Source organism: Elephas maximus, chromosome 14 (assembly GCF_024166365.1).
Source record: "Elephas maximus indicus isolate mEleMax1 chromosome 14, mEleMax1 primary haplotype, whole genome shotgun sequence".
Classification (NCBI taxonomy): Eukaryota; Metazoa; Chordata; class Mammalia; order Proboscidea; family Elephantidae; genus Elephas; species Elephas maximus.
Window position 1 is genome coordinate 85,905,325 of NC_064832.1, and position 26,826 is coordinate 85,932,150.

General features: G+C 39.1%; 1 protein-coding gene across 1 annotated transcript in view; it reads left to right on the top strand.

The window, feature by feature from the left end:
• GPC5 (glypican 5) overlaps positions 1-26,826 on the top strand; it is a 1,599,408-nt gene that overhangs the window by 295,891 nt on the left and 1,276,691 nt on the right. The window contains exon 3 of the mRNA XM_049852913.1: positions 12,892-13,586. Coding sequence (XP_049708870.1) covers positions 12,892-13,586 — 695 coding nt within the window. The remainder of the gene's footprint in view (positions 1-12,891; positions 13,587-26,826) is intronic.

Sequence of the window (26,826 nt, forward strand, 5' to 3'; positions counted from 1 at the left end):
CTCTCAGTGCCTCAGCTTGCTCATCTGTAAAATACCCATTGCTGTAGAGCCGATTCCAACTCATAGTGACCCCATAGGACAGAATAGAACTACCCCATAGGGTTTCCAAGGAGTGGCTGGTGGATTCAAACTGCCGACCTTTTGGTTAGCAGCTGTAGCTCTTATCCATCAGTAAAATAGTAATATAACAATAATGATAATAGTACCTACACCATGTGTTGGAAAATCAAGTATATTAATTTAACAAAAGAACTTAATGAACTGTCTAGCTCATGACAAGTACACAGCAAAAGTTAGGGATGGTAATGATGATGTTTATGGTGATGATTCCTTAATGTTTCTTGAGCACTCTCCACCTGCACACAATATGCAAGTATGTGTTGTTTTTGAATGCCATCGAGTGGATTCTGACTCATAGCGACCCTACAGGACCAGGTAGAACTGCCCCATAGGGTTTCCAAGGCTGTAATCTTTACTGAAGCAGACTGCCGCATCTTTCTCCCATGGAGTGGCTGGTGGGTTTGAAGTGCCAACCATTCAGTTAGAATCTGAGTGCTTAACTATTGCACCACCAGGGCTACTGATGAAAGTATGTAGCATGTAAAATTCATTTAATCACAGCCACCCTATGAGATAGGTATTATTATTATACCTGTTTTCTGATCAGAATAAATAAGTCTTGGTGAAGTTAGGAAACTTCAGTAGCATTTAACTGGAGTGGATTTTAACCTAAGTCTATCAGAATGTGTTGATACCTCCCTTGGGCTAAGGGTTAGAAGACAAAAAAATGAACAGGATAGAATCACTACCTCAAGGATTCCATGATCCCATAGGAGAGGCAGGAAGGAATAATTAGTCTTAAAACATCGTTCTAGTGCTGGATGTGAACAGGCATGATCATGTGCTTTATTTCATTTGAATCTCACAGATACCCTACCCCACAGTCAGAGTAGACACTATCTAAACCATTTTATTAAAGACAAAAGTGATACTTAGAGAGGTTAAGGGATGCACACAATTGATACATGGAATTGCTTTGACTGGAATCTCTGTCTCTTGATTTCATAAGTCAAGCGTAGACAGCCCCCCGCCCCCCCATCCTCCATGATCAGTAGTGTAGTGTGCTGAATATTGGCCTCCAGAGACATCAGTTCCTAATTCCTAGAACTTGTAAATATTACCTTATATTGAAAAACTGTCTTTGCAGATGTGATTAAATTAAGGGGTGGGGAGATTATCCTGAATTATCTGGGTGGGCCTTAAATGCAACCATATGTATTTTTATAAGAGGGAGGTAGAGAGAGATCTGACACACACACAGAGGAGATCATGAAAGCAAAGATGGGAGTGATGCGGCCACAAGTCAGGGAACACCAAGGAATGCTGGCAGGCACCAGAAGTACGAAGTGGCAATAAACGAATTCTTTCTTAGAGCCTCCAAAGGCAGTGTGGCCCTGCAACACCTTGCTTTGGGGTCATGATACTAATTCCAGACTCCTGGCCTCCAGAACTGTGAAAGAATAAATTTTTGGTGTTTTAAGCTACCAAATTTGTGGTAATTTGTTAGATCAGCAATTGGAAACTAATACAAGTATCTTCTGTGGTGGGCAAGTGGCAAGTGTGCTCTTCGATCCACATTGTTTCTTCCATTCCTCTCTACCTCTCTACTACTTTCTGATCTTCCATACTGTCATTTATCAAACTTCTGATCATGTTGTCTTATCAACTAAATATTTTTTTACTGGTACACTCTCTTTTCATTTCTTTTGTCATCATTCTGGGCAACTGCAACATCTACTGATCTATCCAATATTTTAGTCTCCATATGTACCCTAAATCACATCCTTTGCTTATTCAAGGAGTCTCCTACTGTAATTTCCATCTCCCCTGCTCAGTCATCATTTTTTTTTCCTGCCAATCAAATAATTCATATCAGCATATGGATATTCAGCAAATTCTCCCTCTTCATAAAAACAAAAAATGAAAAAGTCCTTTACCCCATATCCTCTTGTGCCTGCCTTGGTTCTCTATTTTCATTATAGCAAACATTCTCAAGAAAGCTATATGTACTGCCTTGATTTCTCTTTTCTTTTGTACCCACATTCTGCTGAGGCAGCACTTGTCAGGGTCGGGAGGAGCCTCTTTCTTGTCAGTTCCCATGGTCGGTTGTTATTCCTCATCCCTGTTGACCTCTTGATAGCATTTGACAAGATGGATTATTCCTTATATTTGAATCATTTTCTTCCCTTAGTTTCTGGAACACTCATTTTTCTGTTTTTCTTTTTTTGAATTCACTTACTGCTTCTCATTTTTCTTTTTGGATACTCATCTTTTCTTAAATCACTGAAAATGGGAGTGCCTCAGGCTCTGTTGTCTGCCCTCTTCTCTGTCTTCTCTCCTTAGATTATTTCTTCTAGTACCATGACTTTACTCTCCTTGCCAAAGACTCTCAGATTTATATCAACAACCTCAACTTTTAGCCTGAGATCCAAAATTATTTAACTCTATAATGATAATTTCATTCAGATTTCTAACTGGCATTTCAAGCTTATTATGTTCAACATAAAACTTTACATTTCCAACCACCACTATGTACAAACCTGGTGCCTCCACAGCCTTTCCTCTCTCAGTTAATGGCACCATTGTGCATCCAGATGCTGAGGTCTAGGCTTCAGAGTTCTGTTTCATTTATCCCTTTCCCTACACCATATCTCCAAACAACAGTAAGTCCTCTAGGCTCTTCTTTCAATACATATGCCTAATTTGATCACTTGTAACTTCAACACCACCACCACAGTCCAGTCCACCCATGACTATAACCATAACCTCTTAACTGGGCTCTCTGCTTTCATTCATGCCCTGCCCCAACAGTCCATCTTCCACACAACAGCCACTGTGATCCTTTAAAATGCAAACCACATCACATATATCCCATGTTAAAATTCTCTTGTGGGTTTCCATTCCACATATAATAAAATCCAAACCCCTTCCAGGGTCTGCAAGACCATCTATGATCTGTACTTGCCTACTTCTCTGACCTTGTCCCTTTCTCTTCTCCCCCCGCTACCTCAGCTCCAAATACATTGACTTTCCTCTGTGTTTTCAAAGTCATCAAGCTTATTTACCTCTCAAAATCTTGTAACAATCTTTGATGGTATGAGGGAGGGGAGGGGTGGGGTAGGAAAAACACTAGATAGTAGATAAGTGGTAACTTTGGTGAAGGATAGGACAGTATACAATACTGGGGAAGTTAGCACAGCTTGACCTGGGCAAAGTTGTAGAGAAGTTTTACAGACACATCCAAATGCCCTGAGAGACCAAGCTACTAGGCTGAGAGCTGGGGATCATGGTCTCAGGGGACATCTAGCTCAATTGGTGTAATACTCTATAAAGAAAATGTTCTACATCTGACTACAACTGGGATCTTAAAAGCCTGCAAGTGGCCATCTAAGATACATCTACTAGTCACATCCTGGCTGGAGCAAAGGAGAATGAAGAAGACCAGGGACACAAGGGAAAGATTAGTCCAAAGGACTAATGGACAATGACTACCACAACTTTTGCCAGAGTGAGCCTAGAACAACTAGATGGTGCCTGTTACCCCCACCGACTACTCTGGAAGGCATCACAATAGAGAGTCCTGTCAAAGCAGGAGAAAAATGTACAAAAAAAAAAATCAAATTAAAAAAAAAAAAGACAAAGCTTGCTGGTCTGACTGAGACCGGAGAAACCCTGAGAGCACGGCCCCTGGGCACGCTTTTAACTCAGTACTGAAGTTATTCCTGAGGTTCACCCTTCAGCCAGAAATTAGACAGGTCTATAGGGCCCACAGAAATCCTGGTGGTGTAGTGGTTAAGTGCCATGGCTGCTAACCAAAAGGTCGGCAGTTGGAATCCACCAGTGCTCCTTGGAAACTCTACGGGACAGTTCTACTCAGTCCTCTAGGGTCACTGTGAGTCGAAATTGACTCGATGGCAGTGGGTTTTATAGGGCCAATAATAATACATATGAGGGATGTGCTTCATAGTTCAGTCATGTATGCAAGATTAGTGGGCACACCAACTCAAAAGCAAAGACAAGAAGGCAGGGACAGGAAAACTGAACAAATGGAAACAGAGAGCCTGGGGTGGAGAAGGGGAGAGTGTTAACACATTGTGGGGTTGGCAACCAATGTCACAAAACAATTTATGTGTTAACTGCTTAATGAGAAACTTATTTGCTCTGAAAATTTTCACTTAAATCATACACACACCTATATCTTATGCCCCAGTTCCTCTGAACTCTTTAACCAATCTTCTCATGACTGGCCCTTCTTCATCGCTGAGGTCTTCCACTCAAATGTCACCTCTCCAGAGAGAGTTTCCCTGCTTACCTTATCTAAAATGGCCAAATTGTAGGAAATTGATTTGCCCAGATCGAAGTTTTCTGTATCAATTTTTCAGTTCTCCAAATGGCTAAACATGTAGTTTCGATAAAATTTGGTATATTCAGAAAGTTTACTATTAGGAATAGATCAATCAGGGACTTTAGTTTTGATTGACTTCCAATGAATTTTGGTTATGGACAGAATGATCTAGAGCCATCTAAAGCAATGGTGCTGGTATTTTTACCCTCTACTGTCTTTTTCCTCTATAGTACTTACCACAATCATAAATTATATTTATTAATTTGTTTGCTTTTATGCTTTCTCTCTTACCTTTTTGATTATAAACTTCATGAGGACAGACACTTGTCTCGCTTTTTTGGTTTAGATCCACGGTTTAAAACAGGTGCTGAAAAATATTGGTTGGATGGATGAATGGATGAATGAATGTCAGGATAAGAAACTAGATTTCAGTGTATTGAAAGGGAATGGGCAGCATGTCAATGGAAATTGAAAATGTAAGACATTTTATTTCCTTGAGATGCCAAAAAGAAAATGAGAACAGGAATGATGAGATGTTAGAGTTAAATGAATGTTTTTGTTTTTTAAAGGAAGGAGACCCATATTTAAGAGTTCTTGAAATTAACCAAAAAACAAAACAAAAGAGAAAGGAGAACTGAATATTCTACAAATAAAGGATATCAGACTGTTAGTTCTGTACAAATATAGATGATTATGCCAATGAGTAAAACGCGAATAGTTTTGTATTTCTAGATTTTGTTTCTGAATTTATTTTAAAGACTTTTAGATTTGTTTGAAAACTTTATCTTTCAATCGTTTGTGAAACAATCCACAGTTCGTTGTTTTGCCATTGATTTTACCAGTTACATAAATGCTTAATTGAGTTTAAATCCATGCTAAAATTGTAAATGACTTTTGAGAATATGAACAATTATAAAATGATACTAGAAATATTTGAAACATCACAATGAGCAAATTAATGGGGAGGGAAATGAGGGAGAAGAAAAGTTAAGAAAGCATTTCTTCCATGCAGTGCTTGCCCTAGGAGATTAGATTCATTACCAATATGTTAATCCTTGGTGATATAGATTAATATCCCACTCACTATTTATTTGTATAGCTGAATAATTCCTGAAGAATGATATTATAAATCATACTGTATAACATTTAGAAGTGCGCCATCAACGTAATATTCCAGAAAACTTTTATTGCACTTTTTAATTTATGAAAAATAAAAGAAAATATGCAAATATCCTAGGAGAGGAAGCCAGTATAAACATTGCTAGACTGGGGAAATAACTAATTGCCTCCTTTCTTTAACTATGTGTATCTTCAGAGAGACTATAATGATGTCTACTGGTAATTAAAGGAATTATTAAATGTGTCACTATTTGAATTATTAAAGGGCACTTTTTGTTCAAAAGAGTAGAGGGAATTACAGTTCATTGTAGTGCATGTGTGTGATGAAAACTGGTTGAGACAAAAGGACAAATATTGTATGAGACTGCTACTATAAAAACTCATGAAAAGGTTTACGTACACACACTCTCTCACACACATACACCCGTCCACCCACCCCCCCCCCCACACACACAAAAAAAAAACTGGTTGAAAATACCTCCTAACATAATCTACCTATCTATTTATGGGGTATCTGCAGCCTTAAGTTGTAATAATAAAACAAACACACAAACAAACCTGTGGCTGTCGAGGTGATTCCGACTCATAGTGACCCTATAGGACAGAGTAGAACTGCCCTATAGAGTTTCCAAGGAGCCCTGGTGGATACCAGCTGCCAGCGTTTTGGTTAGCAGCCGTAGCTCTTAGCCACTACGACACCAGGGTTTCCTAAGTTGTAATAGACATTTCAAAGTTTGTAACTTAAAATATTTATGTATCAAAAATAATTTAAAACATGAAAATGGTCACAAAATGCTCATGTCATGCTGGAGAGGTTGTTATAAAAGTTATTTTACCGTCTTTACCTTATGAAGTTGACTTTCTTTAAAGCAATAAAAACCCTGTAAATATTAAGTTTCTCACGTTCCAAAAAAGCTACCTGCATATGAATATTCACTGATTTTGCAATTTATCAACTGTAATCTTAAATGCACATCCCCTGATTTTATCTCCATCAGTTTTATTTAAATTTAAATCACTGATTTAGGTGTCAATACTCATTTATATATGTAATAAAATGTCTGTAAAGGGAATGTGGGCTGGAAAAAGTTGAACCATTTGGTCTTGAGTGTTATTGAATTATCATAGAATGTTAAATTGAAATATCTGCAGATAAGCTGCAGATAAATTGAAAATTGAAATATGTGCAGAAAAACTTCGTGTATTCCAATTTCATTTTTCACTTAGTGAGATAACACATAAATGATTTTATGTATGGATAAATCAGTTTTTTCATAAGGCTGGAGGAATTCTATTTTTTAGTCAAACGGTAATTAGTTGTAGCTTTAAAAAAATCTACTTATTTTAGGGATTAAAAGGAAAGTTGGAAATTATTCTGTCTTGATAGACTTGATGTGATAACAATGGGAAAAATATCTTATTGAAATTCTAAGTCAAAAACCACAAAAAGATAGCTCCCCCCCCCCCCCCCAGTGTAATCCTTGAACAATTCTGGAAGATATTTATTTATTTTCAAAATTTGTAACAATTTTTATCACTTGAATAGAAAGCTATTATTCACAGACCTTGAGTGAGTGATATTTTGTATTTGTTAAAAATTGCAATAAAAATAATTAAGTTAATATGGTAAATTATTCAATACCTAATATATCTTAGATTTATAAATACCAATTTATGTGTGGATTATATTTTACAGAGTAGCAAAATATTTTGTTCATTTGACAAGTTTAAATTCTTGCTAAAATCATAATGTTAGTTCCATGAAATGAAAACAACCTTGTTCTTGGTAAACATGGTAGCAAAGTGAAGCGATGGTACTGCAAATCCAGAGTTACTATAAAAACGAATTTTAGAAAATTCAACTTCTTGCTTTATGAACTTTTGACTAAAAAATTATTTTTGAAGTCATCCAGTGGATTGGCTTCTGAATTGTTCAGTTTCTGATATGTGTTTAAAACGGTAAAGTTAAAATGCTATCAAGTCATTTCAGGAGGTAGAATGTGATTAAGAACTAATGGTATTGAAGGAAGAAGTCCAAGCTGCACTGAAGGCATTGGTGAAAAGCCAAGCTCCAGAAATTGAAAGAATATCACTTGAGATGTTTTAACAAATGGATGCAGTGCTGGAGGTACTCACTTGTCTACACCAAGAAATTTGGAAGATAGCTACCTGGTCAACTGACTGGAAGAGATCCATATTTGTGGCCATACTAACTAACAGAATGCAGGAATTATTGAACAATATCTTAATATCACACACAAGTATAATTCTGCTGAAGATCATTCAAAAGCAGTTGCAGCAGTACATTGACAGGGAAGTGCCAGGAGTCCAAGCCTGATTCAGGAGAGGATATGGAATGAGAGATATAATTGGTGATGTCAGATGAATCTTGGCTGAGAGCAGAGAGTACCAGAAAGATGTTTACCTGTGTTTTATTGACTATGCAAAGGTATTTGACTGTGTGGATCATAACAAGTTATGGATAACATTTGCAAAGAATGGAATTCCAGAACACTTAATTGTGCTCATGCAGAACCTGTACATAGACCAAGAGGCAGTCATTCGAACAGAACAAGGGGATACTGCATGGTTTAAAATCAGGAAAGGTGCATATCAGGGTTGTGTCTTTTCACCATACTTATTCTATCTGTATGCTGAGCAAATAATCCAAGAAGCTGGACTATTTGAAGAAGAATGCAGAATCAGGTTTGGAGGAAGACTCATTAACAATCTGCAATATGAAAATAACACAACTTTGCTTGCTGAAAGTGAAGAGGACTTGAAGCACTTACTGAAGAAGATCAAAGACCACAGCCTTCAGCATGGAGTACACCTCAACGTAAAGAAAACAAAAATCCTTACAACTGGGCCAGTAAGCAACATCATGATAAATGAAGAAAAGATTGAAGTTGTCAAGGATTTCATTTTACTTGGATGCACAATCAACACCCATGGAAATAGCAGTCAAAAATTCAAATGACACATGGCATTGGGTAAATCTGCTGCAAAAGACCTCTTTAAAGTATTGAAAAGCAAAGATGTCACTTTGAGGACTAAGGTGCGCCTGACCCAAGCCATGGTATTTTCAATCTCCTCATATGCATGCAAAAGCTGGACAATGAATAAGGAAGACTGAAGAAGAATTGATGCCTTTGAATTATGTGTTGGCGAAGAATATTGGATGTACCGTGGACTGCCAGAAGAACGAATCAGTGTGTTTTGGAAGAAGTACAGCCAGAGTGCTCCTTGGAAGCAAGGATAGCGAGACTTCGTCTCATATACTTTAGACATGTTATTGGAAGGGATCAATCCCTGGAGAAGGACATCATGCCTGGTAAAGTAGAGGGTCAGCAAAAAAGAGGAAGACTCTCAATGAGATGGATTGAAACAATGGCTGCAATGGGCTGAAACATTCTAACAATTGTGAGGATGGCATAGGATGGGGCAGTGTTTCCTTATGTTGTATATAGGGTGACTATGAGTTGGAACCAACTGGATGGCACCTAACAACAACAATTCAAGCCATTAGGATAAAAATTTCACAAAAGCATTTTTATTCCTAAACATTAAAAAGTCTAATATATTTAGAACCATTGTTTACAGTTTTCCTCTTTGACTGAATTTATAAGATGTTCATGATTACAAATGTACATGTACAAACATACCTAACATGTTTAGATATTTCAGTTAACTATTAATGTGTCACTATTAGATTTAATGCAAACTGAAAGCAAAAAAAAGTAAAAACCTTATATTGTGACAAGGGAATAGTATAGTTAAAAAAAATTTTAAAAATCACAGATTTTTCTTTGTACAGTCATGGGATAATCAGAACATTAACATTTGAGAACATATAATCTCACCTAAAACCAGTATGTAGCTATGAAAACTAAAATTTTAATGTGTAAGATATTAAAAAAAAAAAAGAAAATTTCTTTTTTTTTTTTAAGATATTAGGGAAAAGTTTTGAAATTCTAGTATGATTCCTAAAATTTTTTTTAAAATCAGTTTTATGGTTATTTTTTGAAAAGAAGGATGAAACTAAATGAGAGAAAAGCTAGTATGAAATAAAGTTAAAATTGTAGACTCTGTTCAGAAATTTTATGTTTAAATTTCGATTGTACACGTTAATCGAAGTTAATTGGTTGCCAGTAGTGCCAGAGCAGCCTTTAAAAAGAAATGAGAATATTTGAAATACTCTATTCATGTTTTCTCTCCAATAGATGCTCTTCCTATTCCCATTGCCAGCTCCTAGTGACCCTATAGGACAGAATAGAACTGTCCCATAGGGTTTCCAAGGAGCAGCTGATGGATTTGAACTGCCGAGCAAATGTTTAACCACTGTACCACCAGGGCTCTGCACAAGTAATTTTTTTTTTTTTTTTTAGTAACACAGAAATTGCTGAGAAAAATAAGCCTGTGTCATTGAGAAAAATATAAGCTTAGCAGGTTTGAATGTAGTCCAAATCACAAAGGTTCAATTTGGTTTTTACATGCACTCTGTAGATCCGTGAAAGCAGAGTGTAGTGTCTGAGATGGCAGCTGTGGGATCAGATTGTCATGGGGCAATCCTTGCTGACCCACTCATTAAGACCAGAGAGAACATTTTATATATACCTGCAATTTCAACTGGTCAGGTTGAAAGAATCGCTTGGACTGCTTTTTTAAAAATATAGATTCTTGGACCAACACAAACCTACTGGCTAGAATACCCAGTGGAGAGGCCTGGCAATCTGTATTTTCCCCAAGCAGCTCAGATGATCAGGCCTGTTTGGGAGTTCTGATGTTCTTACTGTCTCATCTGGCAGAGCAGCTAAGCTCAAGGGAAGCCTTCAGTTACCATCCCATTTCCATTCTTGCACATGCTTATTGAATACCTTGTATGTAGCGTATACATTAATGGGCATTGGAATTACAGCGATAACACATGGGTCCTACCTAGTTAACAATCTAGAGTTCTTTGTACTCCTTTGGTACCACTTATTTCAATCTTTCAAAGCTCTTGCCTTTAATTAGAGGGTAGATGCACATTGACATATCACCCTAAAGTTGCAGCCCTACATGAGTAAGTCTCAGGCCACAGTCAGAGCATACAATAGTACATTGTTTGTACTCTTCAGAAAGGGGTTTATTTGTGAGGATGCCATGGCATATTTAAGACCAAAAAACCAAAACCAAACCTGTTGAGTCAATTCCAACTCATAGTGACCCTGTAAGACAGGGTATAACTGCCCCATACTTCTTATTTCTGGTTTTCTTCAGTTCTTTGTCCTTAATTTTCTTTAGTTCCTTGAACATTTTTAAGACCAAACCCAAATCAAACCTGTTGGCGTCGTGTTGATTCTGACTTGTAGCGACCCTATAGGGACTGAATAGAACTGCCCCATGGAGTTTCCAAGGAGCACCTGGTGGATTTGAACTGCTGACCTTTTGGTTAGCAGCTGTAGCACTTAACCACTATGCCAACAGGGTTTCCATATTGAAGACAGTGGATTTAAAATCTTTAATAGCTCCAGTGGCTGAACTTGCTCAGGGATCATTTTGATCTCTTAATTTTCTTCCCTCTGAATGGGACATTCTTTCTGTTTTTTTTTTTTGGTATGTTTTATGATTATTTTGTTGTTGTTAAAAACAAGACATTTACATATTATAGGGTGGTAAGTCTGGAAATCAGATTTTCCCCCCTCCCTAGGGTATGCTGATCTTAATTTTTGAAGTTTTAGCTTGTGGTCAGTCAGCATTTTGACTGAGATTGCCTAGAATGCTGGAAGCTTAAAAAACAAACATACATACAAACCTCACATCTCTCAGTGTTTGCAGATTGACTGTTCTGCGGAAATCCATTAACACTTAGTCGGGTCATTTATAGTTCTGTTAGCCTTCACTTTCTCCTTTCACTGAGCCTATAGAGCAGTTTATGGTGAAAGCGTAAGGTCTCTCAAGTATTTCCCGAACATTTGTCCTGTCCTGGGCATGTGTATGGCTTTCTAAATTCCTCGATATACATGAAATATTGTGAATGCTGTAGAAATTTCCCAAAGAAGCTCTCTCCTCAGTTTATCCTCCCACTCTTTAGGTGGTCTGTTATATGCCTCAACTTTAATCTTTTGTCCCAGGTGGCTGCAAGTTGTTCTGTCACCATATGGTATTTTCAAGCAATGCCTACCACTTTTCTGCCCAGAGTAGGTTCTAAATTAGGTGAAACAGAGAGGAACACCTTGCATCAGTCCATCAGGTGACCTCTGGAAAGGTTAGAACAGAACAACACAATACTTTGTGAATGAGGTTGTCTTAGGCTAGGTTCAAACCAGTAAAACATATAGATGTATATATGTCTCAAGGAAATGGCTCATGGAGTTGTAGAGGCTGGAACGTCCCAAGTCTGTGGATCAGGATCGAGGCTTCTCCTGATTCACATAGCCACAGGGGCTGGCAAACCCAAGATCAGTAGGTTGGAGAGCAGGGCTCTTGCTCATAGCCTGTGAAGATCGAGGATTCCCAGGATTGGCAGGCAAGACCACAGGTAAACTGCTAGTTCAAGTCCCGAGAACTAGAGGCCAGAGGAACAGAAGCCAGCTGCAGGATCCAGTGCGTGCAAAAACTGGAAACTCCGCCTATATTCAGACGCAGGCTACACATACAAGGAAAATCTCTTTCAACTGACTGCGTACTCACAGCAGATCCCATCATGGGAGTGATCACATATCAAATCTCAACAGGAAAGTGATCACACCATTATATGACTGCCAAAACACTGAAAATCATGGCCCAGCCAAGTTGACACACAATCTTAACTATCACAGAGGTCCACTCTCCTGCCTCCAGAATCATGCATCAAGGGTTCCACACTGGGATCTTGCGCTGCTGTTTTCAAAGCTGCTACTGAGCTGGGAGGGGGTAAGGCAAGGGCAACCAAACATGCCACAAGACTTTCCTACCATTTTTATATTGCTTTTTTCTTGAATCAGAATTTGTTTGGTTAATGTAACCTCTTATTGTTTTCTAAAGTTACAAAAAAGTTGGTTCTGAAAGTGTATTTAAAAAAAAAAAATGTTTCTGTGAAGGGATGAGAGTTCACAGCTGCCTACTCCAGCATTTTGCTGACATCACTCCTGATTTCTATACATTTTTAGCAGACTTTGAGTCTAGGAAATTCATCTCTATAAAATTTGCGTGTTGTATGTAATGTCTGTTGTTGACCAGCAGCTAGCCTTGGCTTGTTAAATTTGTTTTGTAGGCTAAACTTGCCATTTAGGTCCTTAGATTAGCTGTCTATGCTTTAAGTTTGTTTACTATTTGAGATGGATGAATAATTTTAACACAAATTTAACATAAGCCTTCTCATCCTTCCCTCTGTTTTGTTACAGAAACGCTTGAAACTCTCATCAGACAAGCAGAAAATTACACTAGTATACTTTTTTGCAACACCTACAGGAACATGGCCTTAGAAGCTGCTGCTTCAGTTCAGGAGTTCTTCACTGATGTAGGCCTCTTTTTATTCGGTGCAGATGTTAATCCTGAAGAATTTGTGAACAGATTCTTTGACAGTCTTTTCCCTCTGGTTTACAACCATCTGATTAACCCTGGAGTGACTGGCAGTTCCGTGGAGTATTCAGAATGCATCCGTATGGCCCGCCGGGACATTAGCCCATTTGGTAACATTCCCAAAAGAGTAATGGGGCAGATGGGAAGGTCACTGCTGCCCAGCCGCACATTCCTGCAGGCACTCAATCTAGGCATTGAAGTCATCAATACCACAGACCATCTGCAGTTCTCCAAAGAGTGCAGCCGAGCCCTTCTGAAAATGCAATACTGCCCTCACTGCCAGGGCCTGACTCTCAGTAAGCCTTGTATGGGGTACTGCCTCAATGTCATGAGAGGCTGCTTGGCGCACATGGCAGAGCTTAATCCACACTGGCATGCATACATCCGGTCATTGGAAGAGCTATCAGACGCGATGCACGGAACGTATGACATTGAGCACGTGCTCCTGAACTTCCACTTGCTTGTCAGTGATGCTGTAATGCATGCTCACCTCAATGGGCAGAAATTGTCTGAACAGGTAAGCAGCGACTCTGTGTTTCTTTTGTAATTAGTTAGAATTTGTAATTTAAAGGTGTATGTGTGATGTGTGTGTGTGCAAACTTACTGATGACCAGTTCCATGAAAGACAGTTTGTTAGTTTAAATATATTATGTACATTAAAATTATGGCAAGTTTAACAAGTTTATACTTTAGTAGGAAAAAGTGTGGATTATTATATTTGATACAATTGTTTTTAAATCTTACATCAAAATTTTGATCAGCTAAAATGCCACTTTCTCCCCTAAGGTGAAGCCTTCTTAGTCATCTAGTGCTGCCATAACAGAAATACCACAAGTGGATGCCTTTAACAAAGAGAAATTTATTCTCTCACAGTCTAGTAGGTTGCAAGTCCAAATTCAGGGCATCGGCTCCAGGGGAAGGCTTTCTCTCTCTCTCTGCTCTGGGGGAGGGTCCTTGTCCTCAATCTTCCCCTGGTCTAGGAGTTTCTCATACGTAGGGACCCCATGTCCAAAGGACACGCTCTGTTCCTGGTGTTGCTTTCTTGGTGGTATGAGGTCCCCAACTCTCTGCTTGCTTCTCTTTCCTTTTATATCTTAAGAGATAAAAGGCGGTGCAGACCACACCCCAGGGAAACTCCCTTTACATAGGATCAGGGAGGTGACCTGGATAAGGGTGGTGTTACAATCTCACCCTAATCCTCTTAACATAAAATTACAATCACAAAATGGAAGACAACCACACAATGCTGGGAATCATGGCCTAACCAAGTTGATACATACCTTTTTTGGGGGACATAATTCAATCCATGACATTCTACCCTTTAGCCCCCCCCAGAATCATATCCTTGCAACATGCAAAACATATTCTCCTCATCATATATCTTAGCAAAAGTCTTAACTCCAAGCCCAAAATCCAAAAATTCCTCTTCGTCTGTGAAATCTAGAATACAAGTTATCTGCTTCCAGTGGTACAGTGGCGGAACAGGCACAAGCTAGACATTTCCATTACAAATGCGAGAAACTAAAGGGAAAGAAGGCATAACAGGCACTAAGCAAGTCAGCAGAACACATTACGTTAGTCCTCAAAGCTTTGAAAATAATTCTCTGTTCTCTGATACAATTTACACAATGGTCCTGCCCTTTAGACTCTAGGTATTGGCCATACTCTCCAAATTCTGAGTGGAGGTCCCTGGCCCTTGGCTTCAACTCTGCCTTCCAGGCCCACTGGGATGGCAACTCTGCTCCCTCAGCTTTAGACACACAATTCTCTTCAGCCATCTGAATGGCAACTCCACCCTTAGAAACACCGGAGGCCATGGCTCCACCCTTTGAAACCCCTGAGGTCATGGCCATACATTTTGAGACTGAAGCAGCTCAGCTTCTTGTGTTCCTTGTGTCTTCAACTTCTGTTTCTTGGTTTTCTGGCCTCTTGGCTTATGCCCACATCTTCCCTGCTGGGGCAAGTGTTCCAAAGCTCTGTAGCTCTACCGATAAGTGCTTAGGGGCACCCCACTCTTCCAGGAAGCCTCCTGTGCACAGGCACTCAGCTCTCTCGCCTGTGGGTCAGCTCCAGTGCCATCTTGCACTGGTCTTTTGGTTCTGCTACTGTCAGTTCTCTGTGGCTGCTGCTTCTCTGCCGCTGCAGATTCTCGGCTGCTCTGGTCCACGCTGGTGTCACTGCTTTATCTATTCACAGTTTCAAAACTGCTTCTACATTTTAGGTATTTGTTAGAGCAGCACCCCACTCTCTTAGTACCAAATTCTGCCTTAGTCATCTAGTGCTGCTGTAACAGAAATACCACAAGAGAAATTTATTCTCTCACAGTCTACTAGGTTACAAGTCCAAATTCAGGGTGTTGGCTCCAGGGGAAGGCTTTTTCTCTCTGTCGACTCTGGAGGAAGGTCCTTGTCCTCAATCTTCCCAGGGTCGGGGAGCTTCTCAAGCATAGGGACCCTGGGTCCAAAGGACGTACTCTGCTCCCAGCACTGCTTTCTTGCTGGTATGAGGTCCTCCTCTCTCTCTGATCCCTTCTCTCTTTTATATCTCTAGAGATTGCCCAAGATACAATCCAGTCCTGTAGGTGGAGTCCTGCCTCACTAACACAACTGCCACCAGCCCTCCCTCATTAACATCATAGAGGCAGGTTTTACGTCATATAGGAAAATCACACGATACAGGGAATCATGGCCCAGTCCAACTGATACACAAATTTTGGGGGGACATAATTTAATCCATGGCACTTCTAATAGGGGTTAATTTGGTGTGGTGGAAAGAGCCCAGGTTTTAAAAAAGTAGGACAGGCAAGTTTCTGGATCTGCAATCTGTCAACAATTAGCTGCATGAAAGTAAGCAAGTCGCTTAGCTTCTTTAAGCCTCAGTTTCTTTGTTGATAAAAAGGGAATCCAAACAAAAAAAAAAAAAAAGAAAACCAAACCCAGTGCAGTCGAGTCAATTCCGACTCATAGCAACCCTATGTTGTTGTTGTTAGGTGCTGTTGAATTGGCTCCAACTCATAGCGGCCCTATGAACAACAGAAGGAAACACTGCCCGGTCCCCCACCATCCTTACAATCGTTGTTATGCTTGAGCCCATTGTTGCAGCCACTGTGTCAATCCACCTCCTTGAGGGTCTTCCTCTTTTCCGCTGAACTTGTACTTTGCCAAGCATGATGTCCTTCTCCAGAGACTGATCCCTCCTGACAACATGTCTAAAGTATGTAAGATGCAGTCTCACCATTCTTGCTTCTAAGGAGCATTCTGGTTGTACTTCTTCCAAGACAGATTTGTTCGTTCTTCTGGTAGTCCATGGTATATTCAACATAGCTTTGCCAACACCACAATTCGAAGGCATCAATTCTTCTTAGATCTTCCTTATTCATTGTCCAGCTTTCATATGCATATGATGCAATTAAAAATACCATGGCTTGGGTCAGGCACACCTTAGTCTTCAGGGTGACATCTTTGCTCTTCAACACTTTAAAGAGGTCCTTTGCAGCAGATTTACCCAGTGCAATGCATCTTTTGATTTCTTGACTGCTGCTTCCATGGTTGTTGATGGTGGATCCAAGTAAAATGAAATCCTTGGCAACTTCAATCTTTTCTCCATTTATCATGATGCTGCTCATTGGCCCAGTTGTGAGGATTTTTGTTTTCTTTATGTTAAGGTGCAATCCATACTGGAGGCTGTGGTCTTTGATGTTCATTAATAAGCAACCCTATAGAGTGTTCTTTTCTGTGAAGATAGGAAATATGTATGCAAACTACCTAGTATGGTGCCTGGTTGTCAAAAAATGGGTAGTTATTGTTAGAATTTCAAAGGCATTCAGCTTTAAAATAGAAAATGCTGTTATGTATCCAGTAAATAAAGACCTGATAGCTGGGCTTTCAGAAGTGCTCCTTCAGAGGCTCTCCAGAATCCGTCACAGTGATGGTGTCGTGATTTCTGAAAATGTGATGCATACAGTGTCATGGTGGTCGATTCCAAGAATACTTTAAGAAGTTTTTGAAACAGAGTCTTAACGTCAGAGAATGTGAGAGTTTTCTATTTTTCTCACCTTCTGTAAAGAGCTATTTCCTTTCATGTTTACTGGCCCCCTTAGTAATAGTTCTCATATCCTTACAGTGAAGCTGTACATGCTGCTGATATTCATCCTACATTTTTCTCCTGAAATAGAATTATATTCCTCTCTATTTTCAAAGCACTAGCAGAAGCTACTGATTCCCTGATTTGATAAACATTATTCTCATCAGTTCCTTTAATTAATTTCTGATAGAAATTGAATCTGAAAATTTTATATATAACCACCTCTTCGCCTTCATTTCCTAACTTCCAGGGTCCTTTTGGGGCCCATGTGTGTCTATAAGGTACCTTTATGCAAATTAATAGTGGCACCACGATATCACTTGGGATTTCAGCCCTCACTCATGTCCACTCCTTTGAGCTGGGCATCCTTATACAATGAATAAGCTTCCCAACCATATGCAGTAGTCCATGTCTTTTTGCCCTCTCTCTTCCCTTTATAAAAATCAGACATGGGCCAGAACTTCTAGAAAGAATGTACAGTAAAACCTGCCAAAGCCGAAACCGGTGTAAGGTGGAAACCTGTCAGAGAAGGAAAACTCAAATATTTTGCACTAAAAGGAGAGATGGAAAAGTGGTGAGACTGCACCCTGTCACAGGCAGAAAACTTGTGAGACCTGGAAAAACAAGGCAGTGCCATGGAGTTCTGGCTTTCACAGGTCTCGCTGTAAAGAGTTCTCCTAAAATGAAGTGCAAAAAACTTTGAAGATTTCGAGTGTTTCATAGTTATGAGGAAGAATCATTTATATCCAGAAAACGAAATGCCAATGTTACGATATCAAATATCTCCAAAAGGGAAAATAAAACCAAAAAAACCAAACCTGTTGCCATCGAGATGAATTCTGACTCATAGTGACCCCATAGGATTTCCAAGGCTACAAATCTTTAGGGAAGCAGATTGACACATCTTTCTCCCATGGAGTGGCTGGTGGCTTTGAACTGCTGACCTCTTGGTTAGCAGCCCAGTGCTTAACCACTGCGCCCCCCAGGGCTCCTTAAAGGAAGAATAGGCACAAAAATTCTGAGACCAAGTCCAGACTTGATTATTAATATGAGGCATGCCATTTAATGTTTCAGGGCCAGAGCTTTCCTATCTATCATCTGTCTCCCAATCAATTGATCGATCAATAGATGGATCCATTCATCCACCCATCCATCCTCCCTTTTTATCATGTGTTTTGGAGACCTGGAGTGTCTTCTTTTTTTTTTTATATTCTTAAAATATATCACATAGAAATTGTCCATTTTTCTTATTTCAAATACATACATGGTTTCAAATCCTGGCAATCCACTCAAACACTTTGAGTCTTTTTTGTCCTTTGTAAACAGGAAGCAAGTAATAGTTTCAATAGAGTAATGTTAGTAAGACTCTGACATTGTTATGCATTTGGTGCCTGATATCTTGGCTCTTCACTAGCCTAAGATCAGCCCTATGAGGCCTTGGTCAAACAGGTGAAGGTTAGTAGTTTGCAGAATTTCCTGGTGGCATAGTGGTTAAGAGTTTAACTGCTAACCAAAAGGTTGGCAGTTCGAATCCACCAGGCTCTCCTAGGAAACCCTATGGGGCAGTTCTCTGTCCTATAGGGTTGCTGAGTCGGAGCCGACTTGACAGCAACGGGTTTGGTTTTTGGTTTCATGTTTTATAAATAAGTGAGTTTTATACAAAATCTTCATCATATGAAACTCCTAGGTGAATTTTCAAGGAGCACTATTTTTATGCAAGTAGTCTGATTTCATGTAATAAATAGTCTTACGACTATCTTGAGAAACATAATTTATTTCTAATAAAGTGTTGATTCTTTTCTAAATAAAACAACTGAGATTCTCTTTTTTACTTATGGGGACAGAAGAAGAAGAAACTGGCTTTAAATTTCTTGAAAATTGACTCATTAATATTTATTTATGCCAACTTCAAAGAGATTTATAAGCTGTTTATCAAGCTTTGATAACCAGTTCACACATTGGTGAATTTAGCAAATTCAAAATAAATTACTAGAGAGCCAGAAAATAATGACTTTCTCACATTCCCAAAGCAATCTCTAAGATCTAGTACTTCCAAGTCTAAAAAAAAAAAAAAAAAAAACTAGTCTAGTCCTCAGTAAATACATATTTCCCTTTAAGAAATCCACAGAGGTACCTGATGCATCATATTTCTGTTGGATGAATCTCAACTGGAAAAAAACAAACTCCCTCTTTGATTTCCTGAGAAAATCATAAGTACTTTATATTTGGTAAACTTTTAAAGAAGCAAAATTTAATTTATAAGAGAGTGTTTTTTAAAATTCCAAATTTAATTGGTGTAAAATTTAATAAAGCAGAAGCAGAGAGCCAATGTTAATGGATTGAACCATGCCCCTCCCCCCAAAAGACAGGTTAATAGCCTAGCTTCTGTATCTGTGGATGTGACCCTGTTTGGAAATAGCATTTTTTCATCATTATGTTAATGAAGTCATACCAGAGTAGGGTGAGTCCTAATCCCTCCTGAGTAAAAAACCCAAAACTCACTGCTGTTGAGTTGATTCTGACTCATACTCTACTGGACAGAGTAGAACTGCCCCATGGGGTTTCCAAGGCTGTAAATCTTTAGGGACACAGACTGCCACATCTTTGTCCTGCAGAGTGGCTGATGAGTTGGAACTGTCAGCGTTTTGGTTAGCAGCCCAGCACTTTAACCGCTGTACCACCAGGACTCCACCCCTTCTGAGTGGTGTCTTAAAAATGGGAAAACAGACACAGACATACACACAGGGGGAAGACACCTTGTGAGGATCTGTTTTCAACCAAGGAACACTTGCCCCAGCTACAGAAGCTAAAGGAGACCAGGAAGGACATTCCCCTAGAGCCTTCAAAGAGAAGCACTTTACATAGAGAAAGATATTTTACTCTCCAATTATGTTTTGTTTGATTTTTTAAAATTTTAATTTTATAATTTTTACTTGAAATAAAGGTAACAATATTTTGTCTCATTATTAAATGTTTGTTGCAGAATAACTCCACTCATTGCACTGATTTATGTTGTCCTTGATCTAATGTAACCAATATTCTATTGTTATCTAAAAAAGATATCATCATACCAAGCTTCTGTTAAAGATGACTGAAAAATCTGGAGATGGATAATGTTAATAGTTGAACAGCATGGTAAACATAACTAATGCCACTGAATTGTATACATGAAATGTGTTGAAATGACAAATGCCTTGTTACATATATATTTACCACAATAAGCAAAGACTAAATAAATTAGCTCTATCAGCATTTATTGACCACCTATTTTAAATGAAGCACACTGCTGGTTCAGAAAATACAGAAATGAGGTAGAATTATTTTATTTAAAGAACTCATTTTCTTGTAAAGAGAGAAAATATGCAGGGACAAGTACATTATATGCAGTTATCACTGTATATATGCCTAGAAGAGAGCGGGAACACGTTCATGCTCACGGCAATTTTCATTGTTCGAAAGTTCCTGCAACAACCTCAGTTGAGTGTCAACTCTGTGCCAGGCTCTGTTCTACGTGTTGAAAGTTTAGCATTTAGCAAAACAGACAAAAATTCCTGCCCTCATAGAGCTTTCCTTCTGAAAGCGAAGGTGAAATTAATCATAAAAATAAATGTCTTATAGAGTCTATTGTTGTTGGTTTCAGGTGCTATCAAGTCGATTCTGACTCGTAGAGACCCCATGTGACAGGGTAGAACTGCCCCATAGAGTTTCTTAGGCTGTAATCTTTATGGGAGCACATCGTGAGGTCTTTCTCCTATGGAACCGCTGGGTGGGCTGGAACCTCTGACCTTTTGGTTAGCAGTTGAGCGCTTAACCATCGTGCCACCAGGGCTTCTTATAGAGTTTATTAGAATGTGATAAATGCTATGGAGACAAATAAAGCAGTAGTGGGATTGGGAGATACTGTGTGTGCACAGATTTGTATATGGGTGATAAGAATAGCCACACTGAGAATGTTAGATTTGAGCAACCTTTGAAAGAGATAAGGAAGTAAATCATGAAGTTATCTGGGGGATCGATATTCTAGACTAAAACAGCAGCCAGTACAAAGGCTCAGAGGCTAGTGACACAGCTGGGATATTTGAGGAAAACTAAGGAGACCAATGTGACTGGAGGTAAGGGAACAAGTTATGAGATGAGGTCTGAGAGGGAATGGTGAGACCCAGTATGGTTTTCAGGTCATTGTAAGGATTTCAGCTTTACCTTTGTGTAGTATAGAGATTCACTGGGAAGTTTTAACAAAAGTGACATTGTTTATCATATATTTTATCACATCTACTCTGACTGCTTGTTGAAAATAGATTGTATGGGCTAAAGGTAGAAGTAGGGAGATAGGTTAGGAAACTATTGAAATAGTATGGTAGCAGTGCAGGTGGTGAGAGGTGATCATATTCTGGATTTATTTTAGAGGCACACCAAAGGAATTCCTGAAGGATTGGGTGGGGGGCATGAAAAAAAAAAAAAAAAGAGGAGTTAAGTAAATAAATATTTAGAAAGATGAGGTTGCCCTTAACTGAGGTGAGGGAATCTGTGAGTGGCCTAGGTGTTGGGAAAGATCAGCTGCTCAGTTCTGAACATGCTAAAGATAAGACGCTGTCTTAACTTGGGTTTTCTAGAGAAGCAAACCCAGTGATATATGTGTGTGTGTGTATTCCTTATCACTTAACCATTGCACCACCAGCGCTCCTTATAGAGCCTGTTAAAAAAAAAAAAAAAACCAAATCCACTGCAATCCAGTCGATTCTGACTCATGGCAAACCTGGGTGGTGTAGTGGTTAAGCGCTACGGCTGCTAACCAAAATGTCGGCAGTTCGAATCTGCCAGGTGCTTCTTGGAAACTCTACGGGGCAGTTCTACTCTGTCGTATAGGATCGCTATGAGTCGATAAAGCCTATTAGGTGATAAATGCACACCTTAAGGAACTCCTCTTGCAACTGACTGATTACATTACATTAGATTATAGTAAGGAAAGTGATCGCATTACATTGCATTAGATTACTTTATGGAACAGCAACTTGTCTAGTATTTGTCCAAATCACTGGAAACCAGAGCATACCAAGTTGATACATGAAATTAACCATCACAGGTGCCTATTAGATATCAAGTGGATATATTGAGTCCAGAATTTAGGTAAGAGGTTCAGGCTAGAGATGTAGATTTGGGAATCATGAGCATACTAATGATACGTAAACCATGAGAATGGTCATGAGAGGCAATCAAGGGAGAAAATGTAAAGAGAAAAGGGAGCAAAATGACTGGGTCTTGGATACCAACACTAAGAGGCAGGGGAGAAGAAGAGAAACCAGCAAAGGAAAATGAGAAAGAGGGTCTGGAGAGGGGGAAAAATCCTTGGAAAATGTGGTAGCCTGAAGTGAGGAAAGTATTTCAAGGAGTAGGAAGTATCATTTCAAATGCTGCTGATAAATCAAATCAAGACTAAGAAATGATCTTTGGATTTAGCAATGATCTTTTGGACTTCATTGCCAGTCCTGATCTTTCTGAAAATTCTTTTCAGTTCTCTTTGTTGTTATTTACCACTGTAACTCAACCGTTCATCAAAATCAGTAGATGTGAGGAGGCCAGGGAATATGTGACCTTTTCAGATTGCAGGTGGCTCATTCTTAGCCTTGTATAAGGGTCAGTCTTACTCCCAGATAAGCATAAGTGATGATGTTTCCTAGGAAATATAAAAGAAGTATATGGAAGAAACATAAAATTACTCTATAGGACTTGCCTTGCATTTTCTATTAAATAACTTAAGCATCATACTATATGGCCATAGTATCCTGGTTTACTCTAAGTTAATCACTGCAAAAATGAGGAAACTGAGTCACACACCTTTCTTTTATGGGTACAACATATTGATTTGCAAATAAGGCCTATCAAGTGTCCAGATTCCTGTGTATTTCAAATAAGGCCTATCAAATGTCCTGATTCCTGTGTATTTCAAAGGAGCTGAATCTAGTTATTCAGTTTTCCTCCCCCCACACCCCAAAATCTGGTCAATCTATCTTACAGAAATAGGCAGCACCTTGTGAAAAATAACAATTCGCCAGTGAAAATAATAATAACATGATATCCTGAGGTAGAGATTTAGAATTCAAGCTCTCCAAGATGAAAGTGTCATCTCAAGATCCACGTTGAAATAATTGTAATGATTCTTATAATTTTTATGCCAGAAGGTGAAATTTGTTGCAAGGTGGAATTTGTAAAGTTACAGAAGATTGGCTGTTAAAGGCGCAGAATAATTCCTCTTTACATAGAGACTAATGGGTAGCAATTCTGTGGCCCAAGGTTTTAATCAGGTGAAGATGTCAACAGTCAACAAAACAAAGTTATTGTTGCAATCCTTCCTGCTAGGGTCTATTTGCTGTTCATTATTCATCAAACTTTCATTCCCTGGATGTGCCAGCTTCTTAGATGCTCCAAAGCCTGACCACCTGAATTCAGAAACATTATCCATGACAAATCTACAGCATTCTCCAGAGGAAAGATCCAAGGCAAATTGTAGCTTTTTTGACTACAAACATCGATTCTTTTTCTGAAACCAGGCTGGTGGATTTGGCATTTCATCCCCACATTCTGACTCTGCTATAAGAAAAGATCTTTTATTTCAAAATATAAATTAGTGATTTGCAAATCTGGCCAATGATCAGTCAACCTTTAAAAATTACAACTTATAAGCCCAGCAGCTAAGAGTCAGTCTCTAAGATGGGTCCCCAAAAAACCAAACCCAGTGCCGTCAAGTCAATTCTGACTCATAGCGACGCTATAGGACAAGGTAGAACTGCTCCATTGAGTTTCCAAGGAGCGCCTGGCGGATTCGAACTGCCAACCCTTTGGTTGGCAGCCGTAGCACTTAACCACTACGCCACCAGGGTTTCCTAAGATGGGTCCAGATGATTTTAAATCATATCTGAGAACCACTGACTTGAATTGCTTCCCTGTATCCTCAAGAAATATGCATTCATGTAAGTTATTTGGGATGGCGGGGCAGGATGGTTTTCATGTAAATATAGAGCAAATGTAAATTGTGTAGAGGCAGAAAAAGGTGGAGAACTATTTTTCATTAAAGAAGGACTGAAACAATGAACATATCAGATATACATACTCAAAAGAAAGTACAAAATGCATCCCAAAGTAAAATTAACTTTTTTGGATTATCTGTTATGTTAGATTATCAACAAGACCATTGCATTAGCCCAGAGTGTAGAAGACTATACTTGAAAACAACATTTCATCTGTTGAGTAACAACCCAGCAGCATCTGGTTGACTGTGTCTCCAAGGGACCAAAGAAAGACTAAGGAACCAGTGATCAGGACATATGGTTTATTAGGAGAACTTATGTACAAGATGGTCCAGGGCAGTGGCTGGACCAAAGTAGCGCTCCACTACCACCTAGCAGGGGATACAATCTTATATACCGTTCCAGCTGGGGCTAAGCCTTATTGTTTTTCCTCCCAATTCCTTGGGTAGCCAGCATTCCTGGGGACTTCATGTCCAGGCCCAGATGTTTTTCTCCTTGTGGCTAAGACATTCCTCAGCCTTGGCTATCGGCCCAGTCATGCAACTCCTGGCCTTGTACCTTAGGCCGAGTCCATCCCAAGTTCATCCCCAGTGTGCTTCGGGGAAGAGCAAAGCTGACTCCATTAGGAGAGAATGCATATAGCTGAATAGCGTTACCCTACACACCAGTTTTCATTTCCAGATGATCCTGTATTACAGAATACAATAAGGAAAGATATATTCAGAATGAACAAATGAGAACTATCACCAAAATGTAAATCTGAAAAGTGGATTTTGGCTGCATATCACCTACAAAGATTTGACAGACCACCCTCAGACTTAGGCCAAGATTCAATACTTTTATACCAAAGGAATAGACCATGAGGGAGCCCTTTTCCCTAAATCCATGCTTAGACAAAGACCAAAGCACAGTCAGCAGGGACAAAATAGAAACAAGAAAATACTTCCAGAAACGGCTAGTTACAAACAGGAGCAAACCTGGACTCTTTACTCACCATTTTAATACTGCTGCCAACTATAACAGATTAAAATCTGTACACATGATGAAGTGGAAAAAAGTCCCCAAAAGCAACAGTTTCATCAAATGAACTTACTGAGAATTACTACAGTTAACATTACGACCATAAAAACAATGGCAATCAGGGATTTGGCACCACATTTACAAAATAAAGCTTGCAGTGTTAATACACTTTAGATGTCTCCCAACAGGAAAGGCCATGAAAGATGGAAAACAAGGGGCAGCTTTTACAAAACTCCCTGTGACTGAGACAAGCACATAAGAATCAAAGTGGTCGATGTAGTAGATACCTGGCAGCAAAGTCGTTCATTCTGTTTGGAATCTAGCAATTTGCATTTCTAATTAGCATCTGCTCTGGGAGAGTCTCTACTCAAGAAGCTGGCTTTATCATATTATATCAGTATTTATCTAGTAATTTGGTAATCAGCATAAACCAGGTTAATCTTTCACCATAAGCTTGAAAAAAAGAAAAAGAGAACTGGAACTTTATTGCAGAACACTCAGTGTAATTTCCATCTAGAAACCATAATGGTACTTTGAGCAGAAGAGTAACATAAATTTCATCCAAAAAAGCTAAAATTGTAGCCCAAGAACCGGAAAGAACCGTAAATAATTATGGATATATTATATTCTGACCATAAAAAAAAAATACCAAGCGTTAAAAACAAAGAATTCCTACTAAGAAGGTTATTTCAAGATGACCTGGTCACATCATGTGCATGGTTAGCATTGTTTGTGTTTTAATAAAGGTTAGAACTGCCCCGTAGGGTTTCCCAGGAGCAGCTGGTACATTCAAACTGCCGACCCTTTGATTAGTAGCCGTAGCTCTTAGCCACTGTGCCACCAGGGCTCCAAAGATTCTTTTGCAAACAAATAAAATTTAGTAAGGTTATTTTTCTCTTGATGGAAAAAAAAAAAAAAAAGACTTCTAAAATGAACTACTCATGGTTTGTTAAGAAGGAAAAAAAAAAGGTAAGTTACATATTGAAGTTCTGGATTGCAGCACCTCAACTTCACATTTGAGATTATGAAACCCAAGTGTTGGCTGGATGATTGAATCACACTTTACAGTTGTCCCAGTTCCAATGTCTGACTTTTATCATCTCCTATCAATGGAAAGTTCCCTAGTACAGAAGATTGTGCTAAAGAATGCCAAGATTCTTCATGCTGCTGCCATTCCATGGTCCCATTCTCGCTTGTAGCTATCCCATAAGACTGCAAAAGAAGTCTGGTTGCGACAGTCCACACCGTAATAACTTTTACTAACGTTCATACTCTTCAATAAAGTCTACTCCACATTCCCTTAACTTGTGTTTAATGATGACATCTGTAACAACATCAAAAATTAACTACACATTCTTGATATCTGTGTGTAAAAATGGTGTGGAGGCTGTGTCTGACCTCCTCCAACCCCACAGGAAGGAAGGAGAACCAAGATCAATAGTGCAAGGCTGACTCCCAGGAGGTGGAGGCCAGACAAGCCTCCTCTTTCTGCGAGCTCTACCAATTCTGACACCAGCTGTTCCTCCCACAGCAATGGCCACACAGAATTCATAGACCATAATCACAATTACGGGGTTTATTAGCAAAGCAACAGTTATAATTCAGGCTTGAGAACACTCAGGATACAGT